Source organism: Engystomops pustulosus, chromosome 8 (genome assembly GCF_040894005.1).
Source record: "Engystomops pustulosus chromosome 8, aEngPut4.maternal, whole genome shotgun sequence".
Classification (NCBI taxonomy): Eukaryota; Metazoa; Chordata; class Amphibia; order Anura; family Leptodactylidae; genus Engystomops; species Engystomops pustulosus.
In genome coordinates, this window is record NC_092418.1 from 9,533,758 (window position 1) to 9,555,431 (window position 21,674).

Here is a 21,674-nt window from a genome sequence, read left to right on the forward strand (position 1 = left end):
AGCAGTGCTGTGCTTGTGTATGTAGCAGTGCTGTGCTTGTGTATGTAGCAGTGCTGTGCTTGTGTGTTTGTATATGTAGCAGTGCTGTGCTTGTGTATGTTGCAGTGCTGTGCTTGTGTGTGCTTGTGTATGTAGCAGTGCTGTGCTTGTGTATGTTGCAGTGCTGTGCTTGTGTGTGTTGGTATATGTAGCAGTGCTGTGCTTGTGTGTGTTTGTGTATGTAGCAGTGCTGTGCTTGTGTATGTAGCAGTGCTGTGCTTGTGTGTGTTTGTGTATGTAGCAGTGCTGTGCTTGTGTATGTAGCAGTGCTGTGCTTGTGTATGTAGCAGTGCTGTGCTTGTGTGTGTTTGTGTATGTAGCAGTGCTGTGCTTGTGTATGTAGCAGTGCTGTGTTTGTGTATGTAGCAGTGCTGTGCTTGTGTATGTAGCAGTGCTGTGCTTGTGTGTGTTTGTATATGTAGCAGTGCTGTGCTTGTGTATGTTGCAGTGCTGTGCTTGTGTGTGTTTGTATATGTAGCAGTGCTGTGCTTGTGTGTGTTTGTATATGTTGCAGTGCTGTGCTTGTGTGTGTTTGTATATGTAGCAGTGCTGTGCTTGTGTATGTTGCAGTGCTGTGCTTGTGTGTGTTTGTGTATGTAGCAGTGCTGTGCTTGTGTATGTAGCAGTGCTGTGCTTGTGTGTTTGTATATGTAGCAGTGCTGTGCTTGTGTATGTTGCAGTGCTGTGCTTGTGTGTGTTTGTGTATGTAGCAGTGCTGTGCTTGTGTATGTTGCAGTGCTGTGCTTGTGTGTGTTTGTGTATGTAGCAGTGCTGTGCTTGTGTATGTAGCAGTGCTGTGCTTGTGTATGTAGCAGTGCTGTGCTTGTGTGTTTGTATATGTAGCAGTGCTGTGCTTGTGTATGTTGCAGTGCTGTGCTTGTGTGTGCTTGTGTATGTAGCAGTGCTGTGCTTGTGTATGTTGCAGTGCTGTGCTTGTGTGTGTTTGTGTATGTAGCGGTGCTGTGTTTGTGTATGTAGCAGTGCTGTGCTTGTGTATGTAGCAGTGCTGTGCTTGTGTGTGTTTGTGTATGTAGCAGTGCTGTGTTTGTGTATGTAGCAGTGCTGTGCTTGTGTATGTTGCAGTGCTGTGCTTGTGTGTGTTTGTATGTAGCAGTGCTGTGCTTGTGTATGTTGCAGTGCTGTGCTTGTGTGTGTTTGTATATGTAGCAGTGCTTTGCTTGTGTGTGTGACCAACAGGGAATATTTAATTGGATTTTAATTGACTATGAAATCTGGGGTTCATCTTAGAGCCTGAAAATACGGTACATTGCACCTCTCCCATGTAAGACACTGAAACAAACTTCTGCTTCTTCTCTTCCAGCTAAACCCCAGATGTTATCGCCCATAGAGATCACTATGGCAGATGCATCTCGTGTTCAGTTCTCTCTGACTCTACACAAGTTTTACCCCAAAGATATAAACATTTCCTGGCACTGGGAAGATGGATCCCATAAATATGGATTATCACCAGAGCAGACAACTAGCTCACAGGACGGAGGCCTCTCATATGGTGTCACCAGTGTTGTCACGATTTCTGTTCATTCATTCAATGATCCAAAGATGAAAATTATTGTGGTGTGGAAGCACAAGACCATGGAGAGGCCAGAGACAAGATCACTAAGTATCAGAGGTAAATCATCATCAAGCTACAAGTTCTCAGGCTTCACAGTGTTGAGAGTACAAATTTTCCTTTATTTAGATAAAAAAGGAAATCAAAGTTATCCAGTCTTTCAGCATGAAACACAACATACTAAATGCAGCTGTGTATTACATACAAGCACTGATGTGCACCCTCCATTCTCCTGGTTCTGTCTGGTAGCAGGCAATGGGGGGGGGGGATCACATTGTGGTGCACGATTCTCCACCGTATGATCCAACCCCGGCACCCGCCACATCTAGAGGATAGATATCTGGGTACATGGGTGCAATTGCCAGGCACATGAGGAGGTTATGAATACCAATCAGACGACCCTATTCCTGTATAGATCCTAACACCAAGACCACAATAATAATACCAAAAGAGGCATATAGGACAACAATCTATCCCAAACACAGACAGAGGACTGTTTGTTGGGAATCAAATGACAACAATCTTTATTATAAATATTTACAGCAATCAAGACACATAATATTAAAAACGTATAAAATATTCCACAAGACACAAAAGAGTGTGGTGGTGGTCCAAAAAGTCAATCAATGTAAACGCATCTCCACTATAATGGCCCAAATAAATATGCCAAGTTATCTACAAATTCGTATTACCCACCCGGGCGTGACATAATGAAAAAACAACAGGAGAGAGGCTTGACCACCACCACAGCACCCTGACGCACGTTTCGCCGTCACTTCTTCCTGGGGGTGTGCTGTGGTGTGGTAGGGACCACATATATATACACATAGTGTAGGACAAGCATGTGACCAAATTTAGACCAATGAGCTGATATATTACCTGGAAATTAGCTATATGGCAGGTGTATATTGAGCGCATTGCCGCGGTCGTCATGTCGGCATCTCAGGGCGGAAGCCGGAATTCCGGAAGACGAATGACGCGCACGCATGCGCGTCATCATGAACCGGAAGTGCGGGACCGCCACGGAGACCCGCGCATGCGCCGAAGCAATGCGCAATCCCCTGGCCATGTCAGGTAAGGGCAGCAATGTGGGCAGGTTAAATATTGTATATAGCCATCACGGACTACTTTAGAAATACAAGCACAAGTATATTTATAACCTTAAACATAGGTGGTTAAACATGGATACAATTATGGCCGTGAATAAATATATAAATAATACTAAACACGCATAATTCAGTATTAGCCCATTATCTAATATATCCCTAAAATCTTAATATTGAAACCTAAAGTGACATGTGCATAGTAGAGAGTGCATAGTCTAAAGACTAGTTTCGTTAGTGTTATAAACCGCGGTATCGCGGTTTTAACACTTTTTAAACTTTATAGCAGAAACTGCTTCGGCGCTGCGTGCGCACGATCGTGCGTGTGCCTACATAGGAAATGCCGCAGGCGTTGCGCGCGCACGGTCGCGCGCAGCGCCGAAGCAGCTTCTGCTATAAAGTTTAAAAAGTGTTAAAACCGCGATACCGCGGTTTATAACACTAACGAAACTAAGCACCGGCACCAGCTCACCCTGAGCTGGTGCTCGTTGTTTACAGCTTACACCGACCATTTGAAATGGTAGGTTTCCTTTAAAGACGGAGGATATGGCAGAAGGGAGTCCTATAAATCTTGTTGTACATTAGGTTTTATATGCTGCAGACAAAGTATTCATTTATCTCTACATTGTGCCCATCGCTTACCAAATTCTCATAGTCATAGATAAGAAGCCACTTACTTTTCTGTTACATCACGGAAAGTACAATATGTGATACATGTTACAGATCTGCCGTGGCCTCCACAAGTTGGATCCATCAATGTCCCCGAGCTGGAAGATGATTCACAAGCCTTACTGACCTGTGATATATCCGGATATTTCCCTGATCTTCTATCAGTTACCTGGTTCATAATGGAGGATGAAAACCGGAGAGCTCTGCCCATTGGATCATCACAGGGGGACAGACGTTACAAGATCTCTGAGAAAAGAAAGATACAGGAAGATAGAACCTACTGCTGTCAGACATCACTGACTTTCACCCCAATAATAAGACTAGACCAAGGATCACACATCATCTGCAGAGTGGAGCATCCGAGCCTGGAGCGTGCCATAGAGACCAGCACCGCACCCTTACACATAGGTCAGTGCCTGGAGCGTGCCATAGAGACCAGCACCGCACCCTTACACCTAGGTCAGTGCCTGGAGCGTGCCATAGAGACCAGCACCGCACCCTTACACCTAGGTCAGTGCCTGGAGTGTGCCATAGAGACCAGCACCGCACCCTTACACATAGGTCAGTGCCTGGAGCGTGCCATAGAGACCAGCACCGCACCCTTACACATAGGTCAGTGCCTGGAGCGTGCCATAGAGACCAGCACCGCACCCTTACACATAGGTCAGTGCCTGGAGCGTGCCATAGAGACCAGCACCGCACCCTTACACATAGGTCAGTGCCTGGAGCGTGCCATAGAGACAAGCACCGCACCCTTACACATAGGTCAGTGCCTGGAGCGTGCCATAGAGACCAGCACCACACCCTTACACATAGGTCAGTGCCTGGAGCGTGCCATAGAGACCAGCACCGCACCCTTACACATAGGTCAGTGCCTGGAGCGTGCCATAGAGACCAGCACCGCACCCTTACACATAGGTCAGTGCCTGGAGCGTGCCATAGAGACCAGCACTGCACCCTTACACATAGGTCAGTGCTGGAGCGTGCCATAGAGACCAGCACCGCACCCTTACACATAGGTCAGTGCCTGGAGCGTGCCATAGAGACCAGCACCGCACCCTTACACATAGGTCAGTGCCTGGAGCGTGCCATAGAGACCAGCACCACACCCTTACACATAGGTCAGTGCTGGAGCGTGCCATAGAGACCAGCACCACACCCTTACACATAGGTCAGTGCCTGGAGCGTGCCATAGAGACCAGCACCGCACCCTTACACATAGGTCAGTGCCTGGAGCGTGCCATAGAGACCAGCACTGCACCCTTACACATAGGTCAGTGCCTGGAGCGTGCCATAGAGACTAGCACCGCACCCTTACACATAGGTCAGTGCCTGGAGCGTGCCATAGAGACCAGCACCGCACCCTTACACATAGGTCAGTGCTGGAGCGTGCCATAGAGACCAGCACTGCACCCTTACACATAGGTCAGTGCCTGGAGCGTGCCATAGAGACCAGCACCGCACCCATACACATAGGTCAGTGCCTGGAGCGCGCCATAGAGACCAGCACCACACCCTTACACATAGGTCAGTGCCTGGAGCGTGCCATAGAGACCAGCACCGCACCCTTACACATAGGTCAGTGCCTGGAGCGTGCCATAGAGACCAGCACCGCACCCTTACACATAGGTCAGTGCCTGGAGCGTGCCATAGAGACCAGCACTGCACCCTTACACATAGGTCAGTGCTGGAGCGTGCCATAGAGACCAGCACCGCACCCTTACACATAGGTCAGTGCTGGAGCGTGCCATAGAGACCAGCACTGCACCCTTACACATAGGTCAGTGCCTGGAGCGTGCCATAGAGACCAGCACCGCACCCATACACATAGGTCAGTGCCTGGAGCGTGCCATAGAGACCAGCACCACACCCTTACACATAGGTCAGTGCCTGGAGCGTGCCATAGAGACCAGCACCGCACCCTTACACATAGGTCAGTGCCTGGAGCGTGCCATAGAGACCAGCACCGCACCCTTACACAAAGGTCAGTGCCTGGAGCGTGCCATAGAGACCAGCACTGCACCCTTACACATAGGTCAGTGCTGGAGCGTGCCATAGAGACCAGCACCGCACCCTTACACATAGGTCAGTGCCTGGAGCGTGCCATAGAGACCAGCACCGCACCCTTACACATAGGTCAGTGCCTGGAGCGTGCCATAGAGACCAGCACCACACCCTTACACATAGGTCAGTGCTGGAGCGTGCCATAGAGACCAGCACCACACCCTTACACATAGGTCAGTGCCTGGAGCGTGCCATAGAGACCAGCACCGCACCCTTACACATAGGTCAGTGCCTGGAGCGTGCCATAGAGACCAGCACTGCACCCTTACACATAGGTCAGTGCCTGGAGCGTGCCATAGAGACTAGCACCGCACCCTTACACATAGGTCAGTGCCTGGAGCGTGCCATAGAGACCAGCACCGCACCCTTACACATAGGTCAGTGCTGGAGCGTGCCATAGAGACCAGCACCGCACCCTTACACATAGGTCAGTGCCTGGAGCGTGCCATAGAGACCAGCACCGCACCCATACACATAGGTCAGTGCCTGGAGCGCGCCATAGAGACCAGCACCGCACCCATACACATAGGTCAGTGCCTGGAGCGCGCCATAGAGACCAGCACCGCACCCATACACATAGGTCAGTGCTGGAGCGTGCCATAGAGACCAGCACCGCACCCTTACACATAGGTCAGTGCCTGGAGCGTGCCATAGAGACTAGCACCGCACCCTTACACATAGGTCAGTGCCTGGAGCGTGCCATAGAGACCAGCACCGCACCCTTACACATAGGTCAGTGCTGGAGCGTGCCATAGAGACCAGCACCGCACCCTTACACATAGGCCAGTGCCTGGAGCGTGCCATAGAGACCAGCACCGCACCCTTACACATAGGTCAGTGCCTGGAGCACGCCATAGAGACCAGCACCGCACCCTTACACATAGGTCAGTGCCTGGAGCGTGCCATAGAGACCAGCACCGTACCCTTACACATAGGTCAGTGCCAGGAGCGTGCCATAGAGACCAGCACCGCACCCTTACACATAGGTCAGTGCCTGAAGCGTGCCATAGAGACCAGCACCGCACCCTATAACATAGGTCAGTGCCTGGAGCGTGCCATAGAGACCAGCACCGCACCCTTACACATAGGTCAGTGCTGGAGCGTGCCAGCACCGCACCCATACACATAGGTCAGTGCCTGGAGCGTGCCATAGAGACCAGCACCGCACCCTTACACATAGGTCAGTGCCTGGAGCGTGCCATAGAGACCAGCACCGCACCCTTACACATAGGTCAGTGCCTGGAGCGTGCCATAGAGACCAGCACCGCAACCATACACATAGGTCAGTGCCTGGAGCGTGCCATAGAGACCAGCACCGCACCCTTACACATAGGCCAGTGCCTGGAGCGTGCCATAGAGACCAGCACCGCACCCTTACACATAGGTCAGTGCCTGGAGCGCGCCATAGAGACCAGCACCGCACCCTTACACACAGGTCAGTGCCTGGAGCGTGCCATAGAGACCAGAACCACACCGTTACACATAGGTCAGTGCCTGGAGCGTGCCATAGAGACCAGCACCGCACCCTTACACATAGGTCAGTGCCTGGAGCGTGCCATAGAGACCAGAACCGCACCCTTACACATAGGTCAGTGCCTGGAGCGTGCCATAGAGACAAGCACCGCACCCTTACACATAGGTCAGTGCTGGAGCGTGCCATAGAGACCAGCACCGCAGCCTTACACATAGGTCAGTGCAGGATAGGAGTAGTAGTACTGTGCTGTGCCCATATATACAGGATAGGAGTAGTAGTAATGTGCTGTGCCCATATATACAGGATAGGAGTAATAGTTATGTGCTGTGCCCATATATACAGGATAGGAGTAGTAGTACTGTGCTGTGCCCATATATACAGGATAGGAGTAGTAGTACTGTGCTGTGTCCATATATACAGGATAGGAGTAGTAGTAATGTGCTGTGCCCATATATACAGGATAGGAGTAGTAGTAATGTGCTGTGTCCATATATACAGGATAGGAGTAGTAGTACTGTGCTGTGCCCATATATACAGGATAGGAGTAGTAGTACTGTGCTGTGCTCATATATACAGGATAGGAGTAGTAGTACTGTGCTGTGCTCATATATACAGGATAGGAGTAGTAGTACTGTGCTGTGCTTATATATACAGGATAGGAGTAGTAGTACTGTGCCCATATATACAGGATAGGAGTAGTAGTACTGTGCTGTGCTCATATATACAGGATAGGAGTAGTAGTACTGTGCTGTGCCCATATATACAGGATAGGAGTAGTAGTACTGTGCTGTGCTCATATATACAGGATAGGAGTAGTAGTACTGTGCTGTGCTCATATATACAGGATAGGAGTAGTAGTACTGTGCTGTGCCCATATATACAGGATAGGAGTAGTAGTACTGTGCTGTGCCCATATATACAGGATAGGAGTAGTAGTACTGTGCTGTGCTCATATATACAGGATAGGAGTAGTAGTACTGTGCTGTGCCCATATATACAGGATAGGAGTAGTAGCACTGTGCTGTGCCCGTATATACAGGATAGGAGTAGTAGTACTGTGCCCATATATACAGGATAGGAGTAGTAGTACTGTGCTGTGCTCATATATACAGGATAGGAGTAGTAGTACTGTGCTGTGCCCATATATACAGGATAGGAGTAGTAGCACTGTGCTGTGCCTATATACGCGCTGATCACGGGTGTTAGCAGTGCGTGTTTGCTGCAATTTGCGGCAAATCCCAAGTCTGTATGACTGGACTCACCTCGTGAGACCTCTTCATTCATGCGTAACAGCTCAATGCCTTACTAGTACTGTACTGCGTGGAGCGCTAAAGGGTTAATCGCATAGAATAAAAAATTCTCAGCTTTGCAGTATTCATCAGCTTAACCAGATGTTGGAATAAGTTTTACTTCATATAATGACACTAAATATTCATTTCTACTAAATCCATCTTATTCTGTTCCAGGTGTAAAAAAGCAAAGAACTGCTGGGGGCATCATGGGAATGTGAGTATTACAGCGCTATTAATTGTGAGTTATGGTTTACATGATAGCACACGGGCTGAGGGTTATATGTCATGTGAGGACACAGATCGCTGTCACATCCTCAGGGACTGTGTAAGGCTGCAGTCACACATCTGTTGAGGGACGTATATATACATCCCCCATAGCCGGCAATACATCCCCCTCCGCCTCTCCCAGGTGGCGACCTGTGCCTGCTGTACTATGGTTGTGTGGATGTCGCCTAATTTGAAGATTGAGGCCCACATTTATTAAAGTGTCTGCCCCAGTTTTCTGGTGACTTTGCACTGAACGTCTTTGGATCTCGTACGTATATTAATAAAGTGTCTGCGCCTGTTCTGCGTCGCGGCTACGCTTTATCCACATAATGTGCACCTAAAGGGGCTGTTACTTCTGAGTCCGACTGTGCTCCGCATTTATTACTGACTGCTCCACAATTCTGCAGCATGTACATAGTGCAGCAACACAATGGGGGTCATTTACTAAGGGCCCGATTCGCGTTTTCCCGACGTGTTACCTGAATATTTCCGATTTGCGACGATTGTACCTGAATTGCCCTGGGATTGTGGCGCACGCGATTGGATTGTGGTGCATCGACACCGGCATGCACGCGACGGAAATCGGGGGGCGTGGCCGAACGAAAACCCGATTCGGAAAAACTGCCGCATTTAAAAAAGGAAATTGTGTCGTGGAGCTTGCACTCACCTTCGTCCAGGATAGGATCGTGAACTTCAGTGCATTTCAGGGAACTTCAGCGCAGCAGCGCCACCTAGTGGACGTCGGAGGAACTGCCTTGATGAATCCCGGCCGGACCCGAATCCACCGCAGAGAACGCGTCGCTGGATCGCGAACCGACCAGGTAAGTAAATGTGTCCCAATGGAGCCCAATGTCCAAGCAGCGCAGGGGGCGCCAGTTACATCACAACTGTGCACCATGATAAATGTGGCCTGTGTCTGAGATTTACAGGTCCAAAACAGGAGTTAGTGTGGGCAGATCATCTTCCCTGTAGACTGTAAGCTCTTAGGGTCAGCAGAGAAGAAGAAATAACCTTCACTGTTTTGCCTTTTGTAGAGTTAATAACACTGAGAAAGAAGGGATTGAAGAAGGAGAAGAGGCCACTGAAGAAGCCACCACACAATATGAAGAAAAAACTAATTTTGTTCCTGCGAAAGTATAATATTATTCATCTAATTATTAATATTGTTTTCTTACCATATCCATGGTTACGGTGCCGCGTATTATAACCCTTTACAGGCTTTTGTTATTAGACCTGATGACGTATCAGGAAAGGTGAGATTTTTATGTGGGTCCATTCTGCTGCCTCGCTGGTTATATGTGACTTATGTGACTGTATCATGTCTGGTATCTGCTGCCACCACTAGGAGGCGACCTGTGTACAGCTGTATACACTGGACGTCTCCCTTTATACAATGATGTGATGTAACTATAGGAGACATATAGGTGGCAGCACAGTGATCATGTGTGATACAGGACCATGTACTCTGTGCTTTACTTTGTGGGTTCAGGATACTAGTCTGAGTGCTGGACTGGTCCTGGATGTTACACGTTACATTATAGTTATCAGGTAAAGAGGTTTATTTTTCCAATAGATCACATTGTGTGTAGATTCCTTTCTCTGAATGATAAGTTTTCATGTTCTGATGTTCTTCAGAGCTCCTCACTTCTCTCTGCATGTGACATCCCTGATTATGTAGTCTGTAGGCTCCACTGATACTCGGGATGGAGAAGTTGTTTGGTGATAGACTCCAAGATGTAACATGACAGTAGGAGCCTGAATGTAGGTAACATCCAGGTAAATATCCGGGATCATCTACAGGACATGTGACAATGGAGGAATAACACAGGGTTCTTCCTGATGGTAGTGACCTTGTTGGGACGGGTTTGTGGTGACCCTGGAGTGCGCTCATGACCTGCCCCATCTCTCAGTATTACACAGGCTGCTGGGTATATGGTATTAGTATCTCCATCAGCCTCGTCATCCCGTCACCCTGCTAATAAAGGACTTGTTATAATCTGCTGTGTCTGATCTGTATCCAGATGTACTCAGCTGTTCTATAAATCTCACACAGTCCTGATCACTGGGCGGCCATATTGGGGCACATTTACTTACCTGGTCCACGGAGTTCCCCCGAAAATGCATTGTCCAACCGCAATGCACTGTGCGGCAATTCACCAAGATCGTCCAGTCCGCCGGATTTCACCTTCTTCCTCCTGGTGCATGTAAAAGCTTGATCTTGCGACAGTTAAATCCCGTAATCAGTCCGAATCAGTCGTATTGTCCGACGGCCGCCCCCTTGTTTCTTTTACGTGAAAACCAGCGCAGCTGCGCCAAAATCTCATCGCGTGCAACACAATCCCCAGATAAATACTTGTCACAGCTGTGCAAATCCTGCAAATGTCAGAAAAACTACAAAAGTGCGCGGACCCTTAGTAAATAAGCCCCATAGTGTCCTGTTTGGCCTTGTGCTTTTCTCAGCTAGTAAATATATTTGTACCAAAATAGTTTCTTCCTATTCTTCAGATGTTTCATGAATGCACATAAATATTATAATAAGCTTCTGGCTATTAACTGGTGAAGATCTCGGCAGTAGTCCAGGCGCTGGCGCCTTTGGTATTACCTCCTCCTCTTCCCTGGTGTCCTAGTGTGACCCTTCATGGCGGCACCAGATCCCTCGGTCCGGGGATAAGGCGGCAGCGAGCTCCTTACAGCATTGTACCTGATCAGCACAACATAGAGAGGTGAACAAGTTTCCTATTCTCACTGTCAGGCTTCAGGGGTAATGGACCCCCTGGACCACCGCGGACAATGAAGTAAGCCGACATCTATGACCGGAATCTAAGTTGCACCCAGTTTTCACCAGAAACTGCCGCAAAGGGACGTAGCAACAGGTCAAACCAGGCAGCAGAGGTGCAGACAAAGCCTCCTCTAAGGCACAAAGATCTGGCAGGGTGTGCAAGGAGAGGCAGGGTTATATAAAATTCTGGGAAATGGCTAGCGCCAATTAACGGTGCGCTGGCACTTTAAACTTTCTGAGGAGACGCACACACATGGCTGGAGGACCGGGGACAGGTGAGAAGCATGGTGTGGCACGGGTTAGCCCGCTACCCGATATATGGGTAGAAGGAGTGCCCGTGACACAGTCTCATTCCATATTATTAATGGTTTCTGCACCAGGCAGCGCGCTCCTCTCCTGCTCTTCTCTTCTATTTTGGTTGTTTTTTCTTCTTGCTTTATCACAGAAGGGTTGACACCAGATAGTGTACCTTATGGAAAGGTTAGATGCCATTACTGATGTGCATCCAACAACTTCCAACATCACACAACAACAAACAAGTAGTCAGAGCATCTAGAGGCCACACAGGATATACAATGTGCCACGTCTTCTCTAAATAGTAAGACCATCTAGAGGCCACACAGGATATACAATGTGCCACGTCTTCTCTATATAGCAAGACCATCTAGAGGCCACACAGGATATGCAATGTGCCACGTCTTCTCTATATAGCAAGACCATCTAGAGGCCACACAGGATATGCAATGTGCCACGTCTTCTCTATATAGCAAGACCATCTAGAGGCCACACAGGATATACAATGTGCCACGTCTTCTCTATATAGTAAGACCATCTAGAGGCCACACAGGATATACAATGTGCCACGTCTTCTCTATATAGCAAGACCATCTAGAGGCCACACAGGATATGCAATGTGCCACGTCTTCTCTATATAGCAAGACCATCTAGAGGCCACACAGGATATACAATGTGCCACGTCTTCTCTATATAGCAAGACCATCTAGAGGCCACACAGGATATACAATGTGCCACGTCTTCTCTATATAGTAAGACCATCTAGAGGCCACACAGGATATACAATGTGCCACGTCTTCTCTATATAGCAAGACCATCTAGAGGCCACACAGGATATACAATGTGCCACGTCTTCTCCAGATGGAATAAAACAATAATAAGTAAATTATAAAGATCATCAGATGGAGGTTCTGGAATTTCCTTTCTCTGGCAAAAATCATTATCCTGGACCCAGAAAGATAGAAGGCATCAGACCTTGGGTAATTCTTTTTTGTTCTTTCCTCTTTTTTCCTCTTATTTTTGCAACTTTTTTGACAAATTTGAATATTTGTACAAAAATGTGTGACTTTTTCACCTGCTGTGCAGAGTTAGCTGCATCTGATGTATCTATATACCCAACATATGAAAGACACAAATGTTTGTACAATTGCAGTAAAAATTAGCACATTTTTGAGTAAACTACAGTCCCCAAAACTTGTAGAAGATAGAATTGTAGCTCGAGACTGCTCCCAGTATATAGCCAGTGCCTGCCCCCTTGTATATAGCCAGAAACCCCTAATACATAACCAGTGCCTGCCCCCTTGTATATAGCCAGCAGCCCCTAGTATATAACCAGTGCCTGCCCCCTTGTATATAGCCAGTGCCTGCCCCCTTGTATATAGCCAGTGCCTGCCCCCTTGTATATAGCCACTGCCTGTTCTCTTGTATATAACCAGTGCCTGCCCCCTTGTATATAACCAGTGCCTGCCCCCTTGTATATAGCCAGAAGCCCCTAATACATAACCAGTGCCTGTCCTCTTGTATATAACCAGTGCCTGCCCCCTAGTATATAACCAGTGCCTGCCCCCTTGTGTATAGCCAGCAGCCCCCTAGTATATAACCAGTGCCTGTCCCCTTGTGTATAGCCAGCAGCCTCCTAGTATATAACCAGTGCCTGCCCCTTGTGTATAGCCAGCAGCCCCCGTGTATATAGCCAGTGCCTGCCCCCTAGTATATAGCCAGCCCCCTGCCCCTAGTATATAACCAGTGCCTGCTCCCTTGTGTATAGCCAGCAGCCCCCTAGTATATAACCAGTGCCTGCCCCCTTGTGTATAGCCAGCAGCCCCCGTGTATATAACCAGTGCCTGCCACCTTCTGTATAGCCAGCAGCCCCCGTGTATATAGCCAGTGCCTGCCCTCTAGTATATAGCCAGCCCCCTGCCCCTAGTATATAACCAGTGCCTGCTCCCTTGTGTATAGCCAGCAGCCTCCTAGTATATAACCAGTGCCTGCCCCCTTGTGTATAGCCAGCAGCCCCCGTGTATATAGCCAGTGCCTGCCACCTTGTGTATAGCCAGCAGCCCCTGTGTATATAACCAGCCCCTGCCCCTAGTATATAACAAGTGCCTGCTCCCTTGTGTATAGCCAGCAGCCCCCTAGTATATAACCAGTGCCTGTCCCCTTGTGTATAGCCAGCAGCCCCCGTGTATATAGCCAGTGCCTGCCCCCTTGTGTATAGCCAGCAGCCCCCGTGTATATAGCCAGTGCCTGCCCCCTAGTATATAGCCAGCCCCCTGCCCCTAGTATATAACCAGTGCCTGCTCCCTTGTGTATAGCCAGCAGCCCCCTAGTATATAACCAGTGCCTGCCCCCTTGTGTATAGCCAGCAGCCCCCGTGTATATAACCAGTGCCTGCCACCTTGTGTATAGCCAGCAGCCCCCGTGTATATAGCCAGTGCCTGCCCTCTAGTATATAGCCAGCCCCCTGCCCCTAGTATATAACCAGTGCCTGCTCCCTTGTGTATAGCCAGCAGCCCCCTAGTATATAACCAGTGCCTGCCCCCTTGTGTATAGCCAGCAGCCCCCGTGTATATAGCCAGTGCCTGCCCCCTAGTATATAGCCAGCCCCCTGCCCCTAGTATATAACCAGTGCCTGCTCCCTTGTGTATAGCCAGCAGCCCCCTAGTATATAACCAGTGCCTGCCCCCTTGTGTATAGCCAGCAGCCCCCGTATATATAACCAGTGCCTGCCACCTTGTATATAGCCAGCAGCCCCCTTGCATAAAGCCAGTGCCTGCCCCCTAGTATATAACCAGTGCCTGCCCCCTTGTGTATAGCCAGCAGCCCCCTAGTATATAACCAGTGCCTGTCCCCTTGTGTATAGCCAGCAGCCTCCTAGTATATAACCAGTGCCTGCCCCCTTGTGTATAGCCAGCAGCCCCCGTGTATATAGCCAGTGCCTGCCCCCTAGTATATAGCCAGCCCCCTGCCCCTAGTATATAACCAGTGCCTGCTCCCTTGTGTATAGCCAGCAGCCCCCTAGTATATAACCAGTGCCTGCCCCCTTGTGTATAGCCAGCAGCCCCCGTGTATATAACCAGTGCCTGCCACCTTGTGTATAGCCAGCAGCCCCCGTGTATATAGCCAGTGCCTGCCCTCTAGTATATAGCCAGCCCCCTGCCCCTAGTATATAACCAGTGCCTGCTCCCTTGTGTATAGCCAGCAGCCTCCTAGTATATAACCAGTGCCTGCCCCCTTGTGTATAGCCAGCAGCCCCCGTGTATATAGCCAGTGCCTGCCCCCTTGTGTATAGCCAGCAGCCCCGTGTATATAACCAGTGCCTGCCACCTTGTGTATAGCCAGCAGCCCCCGTGTATATAGCCAGTGCCTGCCCTCTAGTATATAGCCAGCCCCCTGCCACTAGTATATAACCAGTGCCTGCTCCCTTGTGTATAGCCAGCAGTCTCCTAGTATATAACCAGTGCCTGCCCCCTTGTGTACATAGCCAGTGCCTGCCACCTTGTGTATAGCCAGCAGCCCCTGTGTATATAACCAGCCCCTGCCCCTAGTATATAACAAGTGCCTGCTCCCTTGTGTATAGCCAGCAGCCCCCTAGTATATAACCAGTGCCTGTCCCCTTGTGTATAGCCAGCAGCCCCAGTGTATATAGCCAGTGCCTGCCCCCTTGTGTATAGCCAGCAGCCCCTGTGTATATAGCCAGTGCCTGCCCCCTAGTATATAGCCAGCCCCCTGCCCCTAGTATATAACCAGTGCCTGCTCCCTTGTGTATAGCCAGCAGCCCCCTAGTATATAACCAGTGCCTGCCCCCTTGTGTATAGCCAGCAGCCCCCGTGTATATAACCAGTGCCTGCCACCTTCTGTATAGCCAGCAGCCCCCGTGTATATAGCCAGTGCCTGCCCTCTAGTATATAGCCAGCCCCCTGCCCCTAGTATATAACCAGTGCCTGCTCCCTTGTGTATAGCCAGCAGCCCCCTAGTATATAACCAGTGCCTGCCCCCTTGTGTATAGCCAGCAGCCCCCGTGTATATAGCCAGTGCCTGCCACCTTGTGTATAGCCAGCAGCCCCTGTGTATATAACCAGCCCCTGCCCCTAGTATATAACCAGTGCCTGCTCCCTTGTGTATAGCCAGCAGCCCCCTAGTATATAACCAGTGCCTGCTCCCTTGTGTATAGCCAGCAGCCCCGTGTATATAGCCAGTGCCTGCCCCCTTGTGTATAGCCAGCAGGCCCCTAGTATATAACAAGTGCCTGCCCCCTTGTGTATAGCCAGCAGCCCCCGTGTATATAGCCAGTGCCTGCCCCCTTGTGTATAGCCAGCAGCCCCCGTGTATATAGCCAGTGCCTGCCCCCTTGTGTATAGCCAGCAGCCCCCGTGTATATAGCCAGTGCCTGCCCCCTAGTATATAGCCAGCCCCCTGCCCCTAGTATATAACCAGTGCCTGCTCCCTTGTGTATATCCAGCAGCCCCCTAGTATATAACCAGTTCCTGCCCCCTTGTGTATAGCCAGCAGCCCCCGTGTATATAGCCAGTGCCTGCCCCTAGTGTATAGCCAGCAGCCCCCTTGTATATAACCAGTGATTGACCACTTGTATACAGCCAGTACCTGCCCTCCCAATATATAGCTAGTGCTTTCAGCCCAGTATATAGCCAGTGCTGAGCTACCTCACTGATGAGAAACCAGCTATGCTTTTATGTCAATGTTAAACTTTCAGTTATTTTTGTGGATGCTGAGACTAAACGCAACAGAATGTGAAATCACCTAGGCAGGTGTCATGCAGGAGCAATTTAATAACCTGTTTCCCCGAAAATAAGACAGTGGGGCAGATATACTTACCCGGTCCAGTCGCGATCCAGCGGCGCGTTCTCTGACGCTGATTCGGGTTCTGCCGGGATTCACTAAGGTCGTGCACCCGATATCCACTAGGTGTCGCTGCTGCGCTGAAGTCCGCCGAAATTCACCTCCTTCATCCCAGTGTATGTAAGTGCTATTTTTGCAACACATTTTTTTTTAAATTCCGCTGTTTCCGAATCCGCCACGTGAAAGCCGGCGTTGATGCGCCACAATCCGATCGCGTGCGCCAAAATCCCGGGGCAATTCGGCGCACATCGCCAAAATTCGGGAAACCCAGCGGAAAAACGCAATTCGGACCCTTAGTAAATGAGCCCCAGTGTCTTATATTAATTTTTGCTCCTAAAGAGGCACCAGGTCTTATTCTCAGGGGATGTCTTATTTTTCCATGATCAAGAATTTACATTTATCGTTGAACAAAAAATCAACTTCTCTAACCTCCTTATAACTCTCCAAACTCTGAATTTCCTGCTGTATTTCTTGTGACTCCATTTCTATTAGAATCATTGGCCCCAGTCTCTCAGGTTTAGTAAAAGCACATTCCATAGATGACCCTTCTTATCCTGGAAGCTGCTGGGGTCACATTTGTAGCACAACAGTCAGTGATTTACTTCCATGAATTCTTCCCCATGTCACAACCTTCTGCAGCATCTAAAAGATTTCCTAATACTAATGTATGGCACGGGGAGAGCTGCTGCAATGACGGCCGCTAGGTCTTAGTTTCAGGGGAGGCCTTATATTTCTAAGCCGGAGCAAAATTGTACTAGGTGTTATTTTAGGGGAATCAGGGTAGATTCCAATAAAACTTAGAATTTTATTTATTTACTGCAGGAGCGTGCACTCTTATTTTCAGATGATGGACAGAGAAGAGAAGAGACTTGTAAGGGAAAGAGTTAATCCCTACAAAGTGAAAGTGAAAGTGCTCTACCAGGATGTTTGGAATTCAGATTCCATGAAATGTCAGTCTGTTCCCGTAACGGAGAGGATTATACAGACACACTGGTCTGGACGGTATCAGAACCTTCCTCTGGTTCTGTGTCACTCAGGTCAGTATTCTAGTACCGGGGCAGCCTCCACCTAGGGTAATTCTGGGGCGGTGAGAGTTTCTTGCCATTTAGCTATGGGGGAGGAGAATATAGAGGGGAGGCGGCAGTCAGAGGGTGCAACGTTCCCTGTACTAATCTATACATATAGCAGCCACCGCACCCCAGTCCTGTATAGTGTGTGTATACAACTGTATGTGTCAGGAAGTCTGTAGTGTCACACATAAGGTTATTTGTTAGAGTCTACTGTCACCCCCCCCCCCTTCTCATAGTGTTACAGATAGATACACTGCTTATTATACCTGAACTCTACTCTAGCGCTATATATAGGGGTAATAGCTTGTGTATTAGGAGCGCAGTCATTGGGGTTCATTTATTTACCCGTCCTGCGGATTTCTCAGAAAGTGCATTGTCCGTGTATAATGCGCTGTGCGGGGAGTCACTAATATCCTGCGCCCGATATCCTGCATGTGTCGCTTCCCTGCTCAGGTACCCGGAGTTCACCTTCTTCTTCCTGGTGCATGTAAGTGCATTGTCCGTGTATAATGCGCTGTGCGGGGAGTCACTAAGATCGTGCGCCCGATATCCTGCATGTGTCACTTCCCCGCTCAGGTCCCCGGAGTTCACCTTCTTCTTCCTGGTGCATGTAAGTGCATTGTCCGTGTATAATGCGCTGTGCGGGGAGTCACTAAGATCGTGCGCCCGATATCCTGCATGTGTCACTTCCCCGCTCAGGTCCCCGGAGTTCACCTTCTTCTTCCTGGTGCATGTAAGTGCATTGTCCGTGTATAATGCGCTGTGCAGGGAGTCACTAAGATCGTGCGCCCGATATCCTGCATGTGTCACTTCCCCACTCAGGTCCCGGGAGTTCACCTTCTTCTTCCTGGTCCATGTAAGTGCATTGTCCGTGTATAATGCGCTGCGCAGGGAGTCACTAAGATCCTGCACCCAATATCCTGCATGTGTCGCTTCCCCGCTCAGGTCCCTGGAGTTCACCTTCTTCCTGGTGCATGTAAGTGCATTGTCCGTGTATAATGCGCTGTGCGGGGAGTCACTAAGATCGTGCACCCGATATACTGCATGTGTCGCTTCTCCGCTCAGGTCCCCGGAGTTCACCTTCTTCTTCCTGGTGCATGTAAGTGCATTGTCCGTGTATAATGCGCTGTGCGGGGAGTCACTAAGATCCTGCGCCCGATATCCTGCATGTGTCGCTTCCCCCGCTCAGGTCCCTGGAGTTCACCTTCTTCTTCCTGGTGCATGTAAGTGCATTGTCCGTGTATAATGCGCTGTGGGGGAGTCACTAAGATACTGCGCCCCGATATCCTGCATATGTCGCTTCCCCGCTCAGGTCCCCGGAGTTCACCTCCTTCTTCCTGGTGCATGTAAGTGCATTGTCCGTGTATAATGCGCTGTGCGGGGAGTCACTAAGATCCTGCACCCGATATCCTGCATGTGTCGCTTCCCCGCTCAGGTCCCTGGAGTTCACCTTCTTCTTCCTGGTGCATGTAAGTGCATTGTCCGTGTATAATGCGCTGTGCGGGGAGTCACTAAGATCCTGCGCCCGATATCCTGCATGTGTCGCTTCCCCACTCAGGTCCCTGGAGTTCACCTTCTTCTTCCTGGTGCATGTAAGTGCATTGTCCGTGTATAATGTGCTGTGCGGGGAGTCACTAAGATCGTGCGCCCGATATCCTGCATGTGTCACTTCCCCGCTCAGGTCCCCGGAGTTCACCTTCTTCTTCCTGGTGCATGTAAGTGCATTGTCCGTGTATGATGCGCTGTGCGGGGAGTCACTAAGATCCTGCGCCCGATATTCTGCATGTGTCACTTCCCCGCTCAGGTCCCCGGAGTTCACCTTCTTCTTCCCGGTGCATGTAAGTGCATTGTCCGTGTATAATGTGCTGTGCGGGGAGTCACTAAGATCCTGCGCCCGATATCCTGCATGTGTCGCTTCCCCGCTCAGGTCCCCGGAGTTCACCTTCTTCTTCCTGGTGCATGTAAGTGCATTGTCCGTGTATAATGCGATGTGCAGGGAGTCACTAAGATCCTGCGCCCGATATCCTGCATGTGTCACTTCCCCGCTCAGGTCCCCGGAGTTCACCTTCTTCTTCCTGGTGCATGTAAGTGCATTGTCCGTGTATAATGCGCTGTGCGGGGAGTCTCTAAGATCATGCTTCCCAGATCCTGCATGTGTCGCTTCTCCGCTCAGGTCCCTGGAGTTCACCTTCTTCTTCCTGGTGCATGTAAGTGCATTGTCTGTGTATAATGTGCTGTGCGGGGAGTCTCTAAGATCATGCGCCCCAGATCCTGCATGTGTCGCTTCCCCGCTCAGGTCCCAGGAGTTCACCTTCTTCTTCCTGGTGCATGTAAGTGCATTGTCCGTGTATAATGCGCTGTGCGGGGAGTCTCTAAGATCATGCGCCCGATATCCTGCATGTGTCGCTTCCCCGCTCAGGTCCCCGGAGTTCACCTTCTTCTTCCTGGTGCATATAAGTGCATTGTCCATGTATAATGCACTGTACAGGTGTCATGTGGGTCGCGGGCTCACCCGTGCCTCTCGCTCCCCGCAGGCACCGCGCCAGCGTGTCTCACCTCTCCCCGCTCCGAGTCCCGGCCTCGCTCCGTGAGCACGTGGACCTGTGCCTTAGGGCGCGCGCGGCACTTCTAAGAAATTTAAAGGGTCAGCGCGTCATTGATTGACGCTGGTCATTTCCCATGAGGCTATTTATATCTGCCTCTCCCATCTAACCCTGGCAGATCTTTGTGCCTCACAGCCTTAGAGAAAGCGCTGTGCGGGGAGTCACTAAGATCGTGCACCCGATATCCTGCATGTGTCGCTTCCCCGCTCAGGTCCCCAGAGTTCACCTTCTTCTTCCTGGTGCATGTAAGTGCATTGTCCGTGTATAATGCGCTGTGCAGGGAGTCACTAAGATTGTGCGCCCGATATCCTGCATGTGTCACTTTCCCACTCAGGTCCCCGGAGTTCACCTTCTTCTTCCTGGTGCATGTAAGTGCATTGTCCATGTATAATGCGCTGTGCGGGGAGTCACTAAGATCGTGCGTCCGATATCCTGCATGTGTCACTTTCCCACTCAGGTCCCCGGAGTTCACCTTCTTCTTCCTGGTGCATGTAAGTGCATTGTCCGTGTATAATGCGCTGTGCGGGGAGTCACTAAGATCGTGCACCCGATATCCTGCATGTGTCGCTTCCCCGCTCAGGTCCCCGGAGTTCACCTTCTTCTTCCTGGTGCATGTAAGTGCATTGTCCGTGTATAATGCGCTGTGCGGGGAGTCACTAAGACTGTGCGCCCGATATCCTGCATGTGTCGCTTGCCTGCTCTGGTCCCCGGAGTTCACCTTCTTCTTCCTGGTGCATGTAAGTGCATTTTCGGTGTATAATGCACTGTGTGGGGGGTCACTAAGATTGTGCACCCGATATCCTGCATGTGTCGCTTCCCCGCTCAGGTCCCCAGAGTTCACCTTCTTCTTCCTGGTGCATGTAAGTGCATTGTCCGTTTATAATGCGCTGTGCGGGGAGTCACTAAGATCGTGCACCCGATATACTGCATGTGTCGCTTCCCCGCTCAGGTCCCTGGAGTTCACCTTCTTCTTCCTGGTGCATGTAAGTGCATTGTCCGTGTATAATGCGCTGTGCGGGGAGTCACTAAGATTGTGCCCCCGATATCCTGCATGTGTCACTTCCCCGCTCAGGTCCCTGGAGTTCACCTTCTTCTTCCTGGTGCATGTAAGTGCATTGTCCGTTTATATTGCACTGTGTGGGGGGTCACTAAGATCGTGCGCCCGATATCCTGCATGTGTCACTTCCCCGCTCAGGTCCCCGGAGTTCACCTTCTTCTTCCTGGTGCATGTAAGTGCATTGTCCGTTTATAATGCGCTGTGCGGGGAGTCACTAAGATCGTGCACCCGATATACTGCATGTGTCGCTTCCCCGCTCAGGTCCCTGGAGTTCACCTTCTTCTTCCTGGTGCATGTAAGTGCATTGTCCGTGTATAATGCGCTGTGGGGGAGTCACTAAGATACTGCGCCCCGATATCCTGCATATGTCGCTTCCCCGCTCAGGTCCCCGGAGTTCACCTCTTTCTTCCTGGTGCATGTAAGTGCATTGTCCGTGTATAATGCGCTGTGCGGGGAGTCACTAAGATCCTGCACCCGATATCCTGCATGTGTCGCTTCCCCGCTCAGGTCCCTGGAGTTCACCTTCTTCTTCC

At 50.1% G+C, this 21,674-nt stretch overlaps 1 protein-coding gene across 1 annotated transcript in view; it reads left to right on the forward strand.

The window, feature by feature from the left end:
* LOC140075746 (uncharacterized) overlaps positions 1-21,674 on the forward strand; it is a 52,773-nt gene that overhangs the window by 19,696 nt on the left and 11,403 nt on the right. The window contains exons 9-14 of the mRNA XM_072122023.1: positions 1,361-1,669; positions 3,436-3,789; positions 8,386-8,425; positions 9,513-9,612; positions 9,696-9,731; positions 9,968-10,026. Coding sequence (XP_071978124.1) covers positions 1,361-1,669; positions 3,436-3,789; positions 8,386-8,425; positions 9,513-9,612; positions 9,696-9,731; positions 9,968-10,026 — 898 coding nt within the window. The remainder of the gene's footprint in view (positions 1-1,360; positions 1,670-3,435; positions 3,790-8,385; positions 8,426-9,512; positions 9,613-9,695; positions 9,732-9,967; positions 10,027-21,674) is intronic.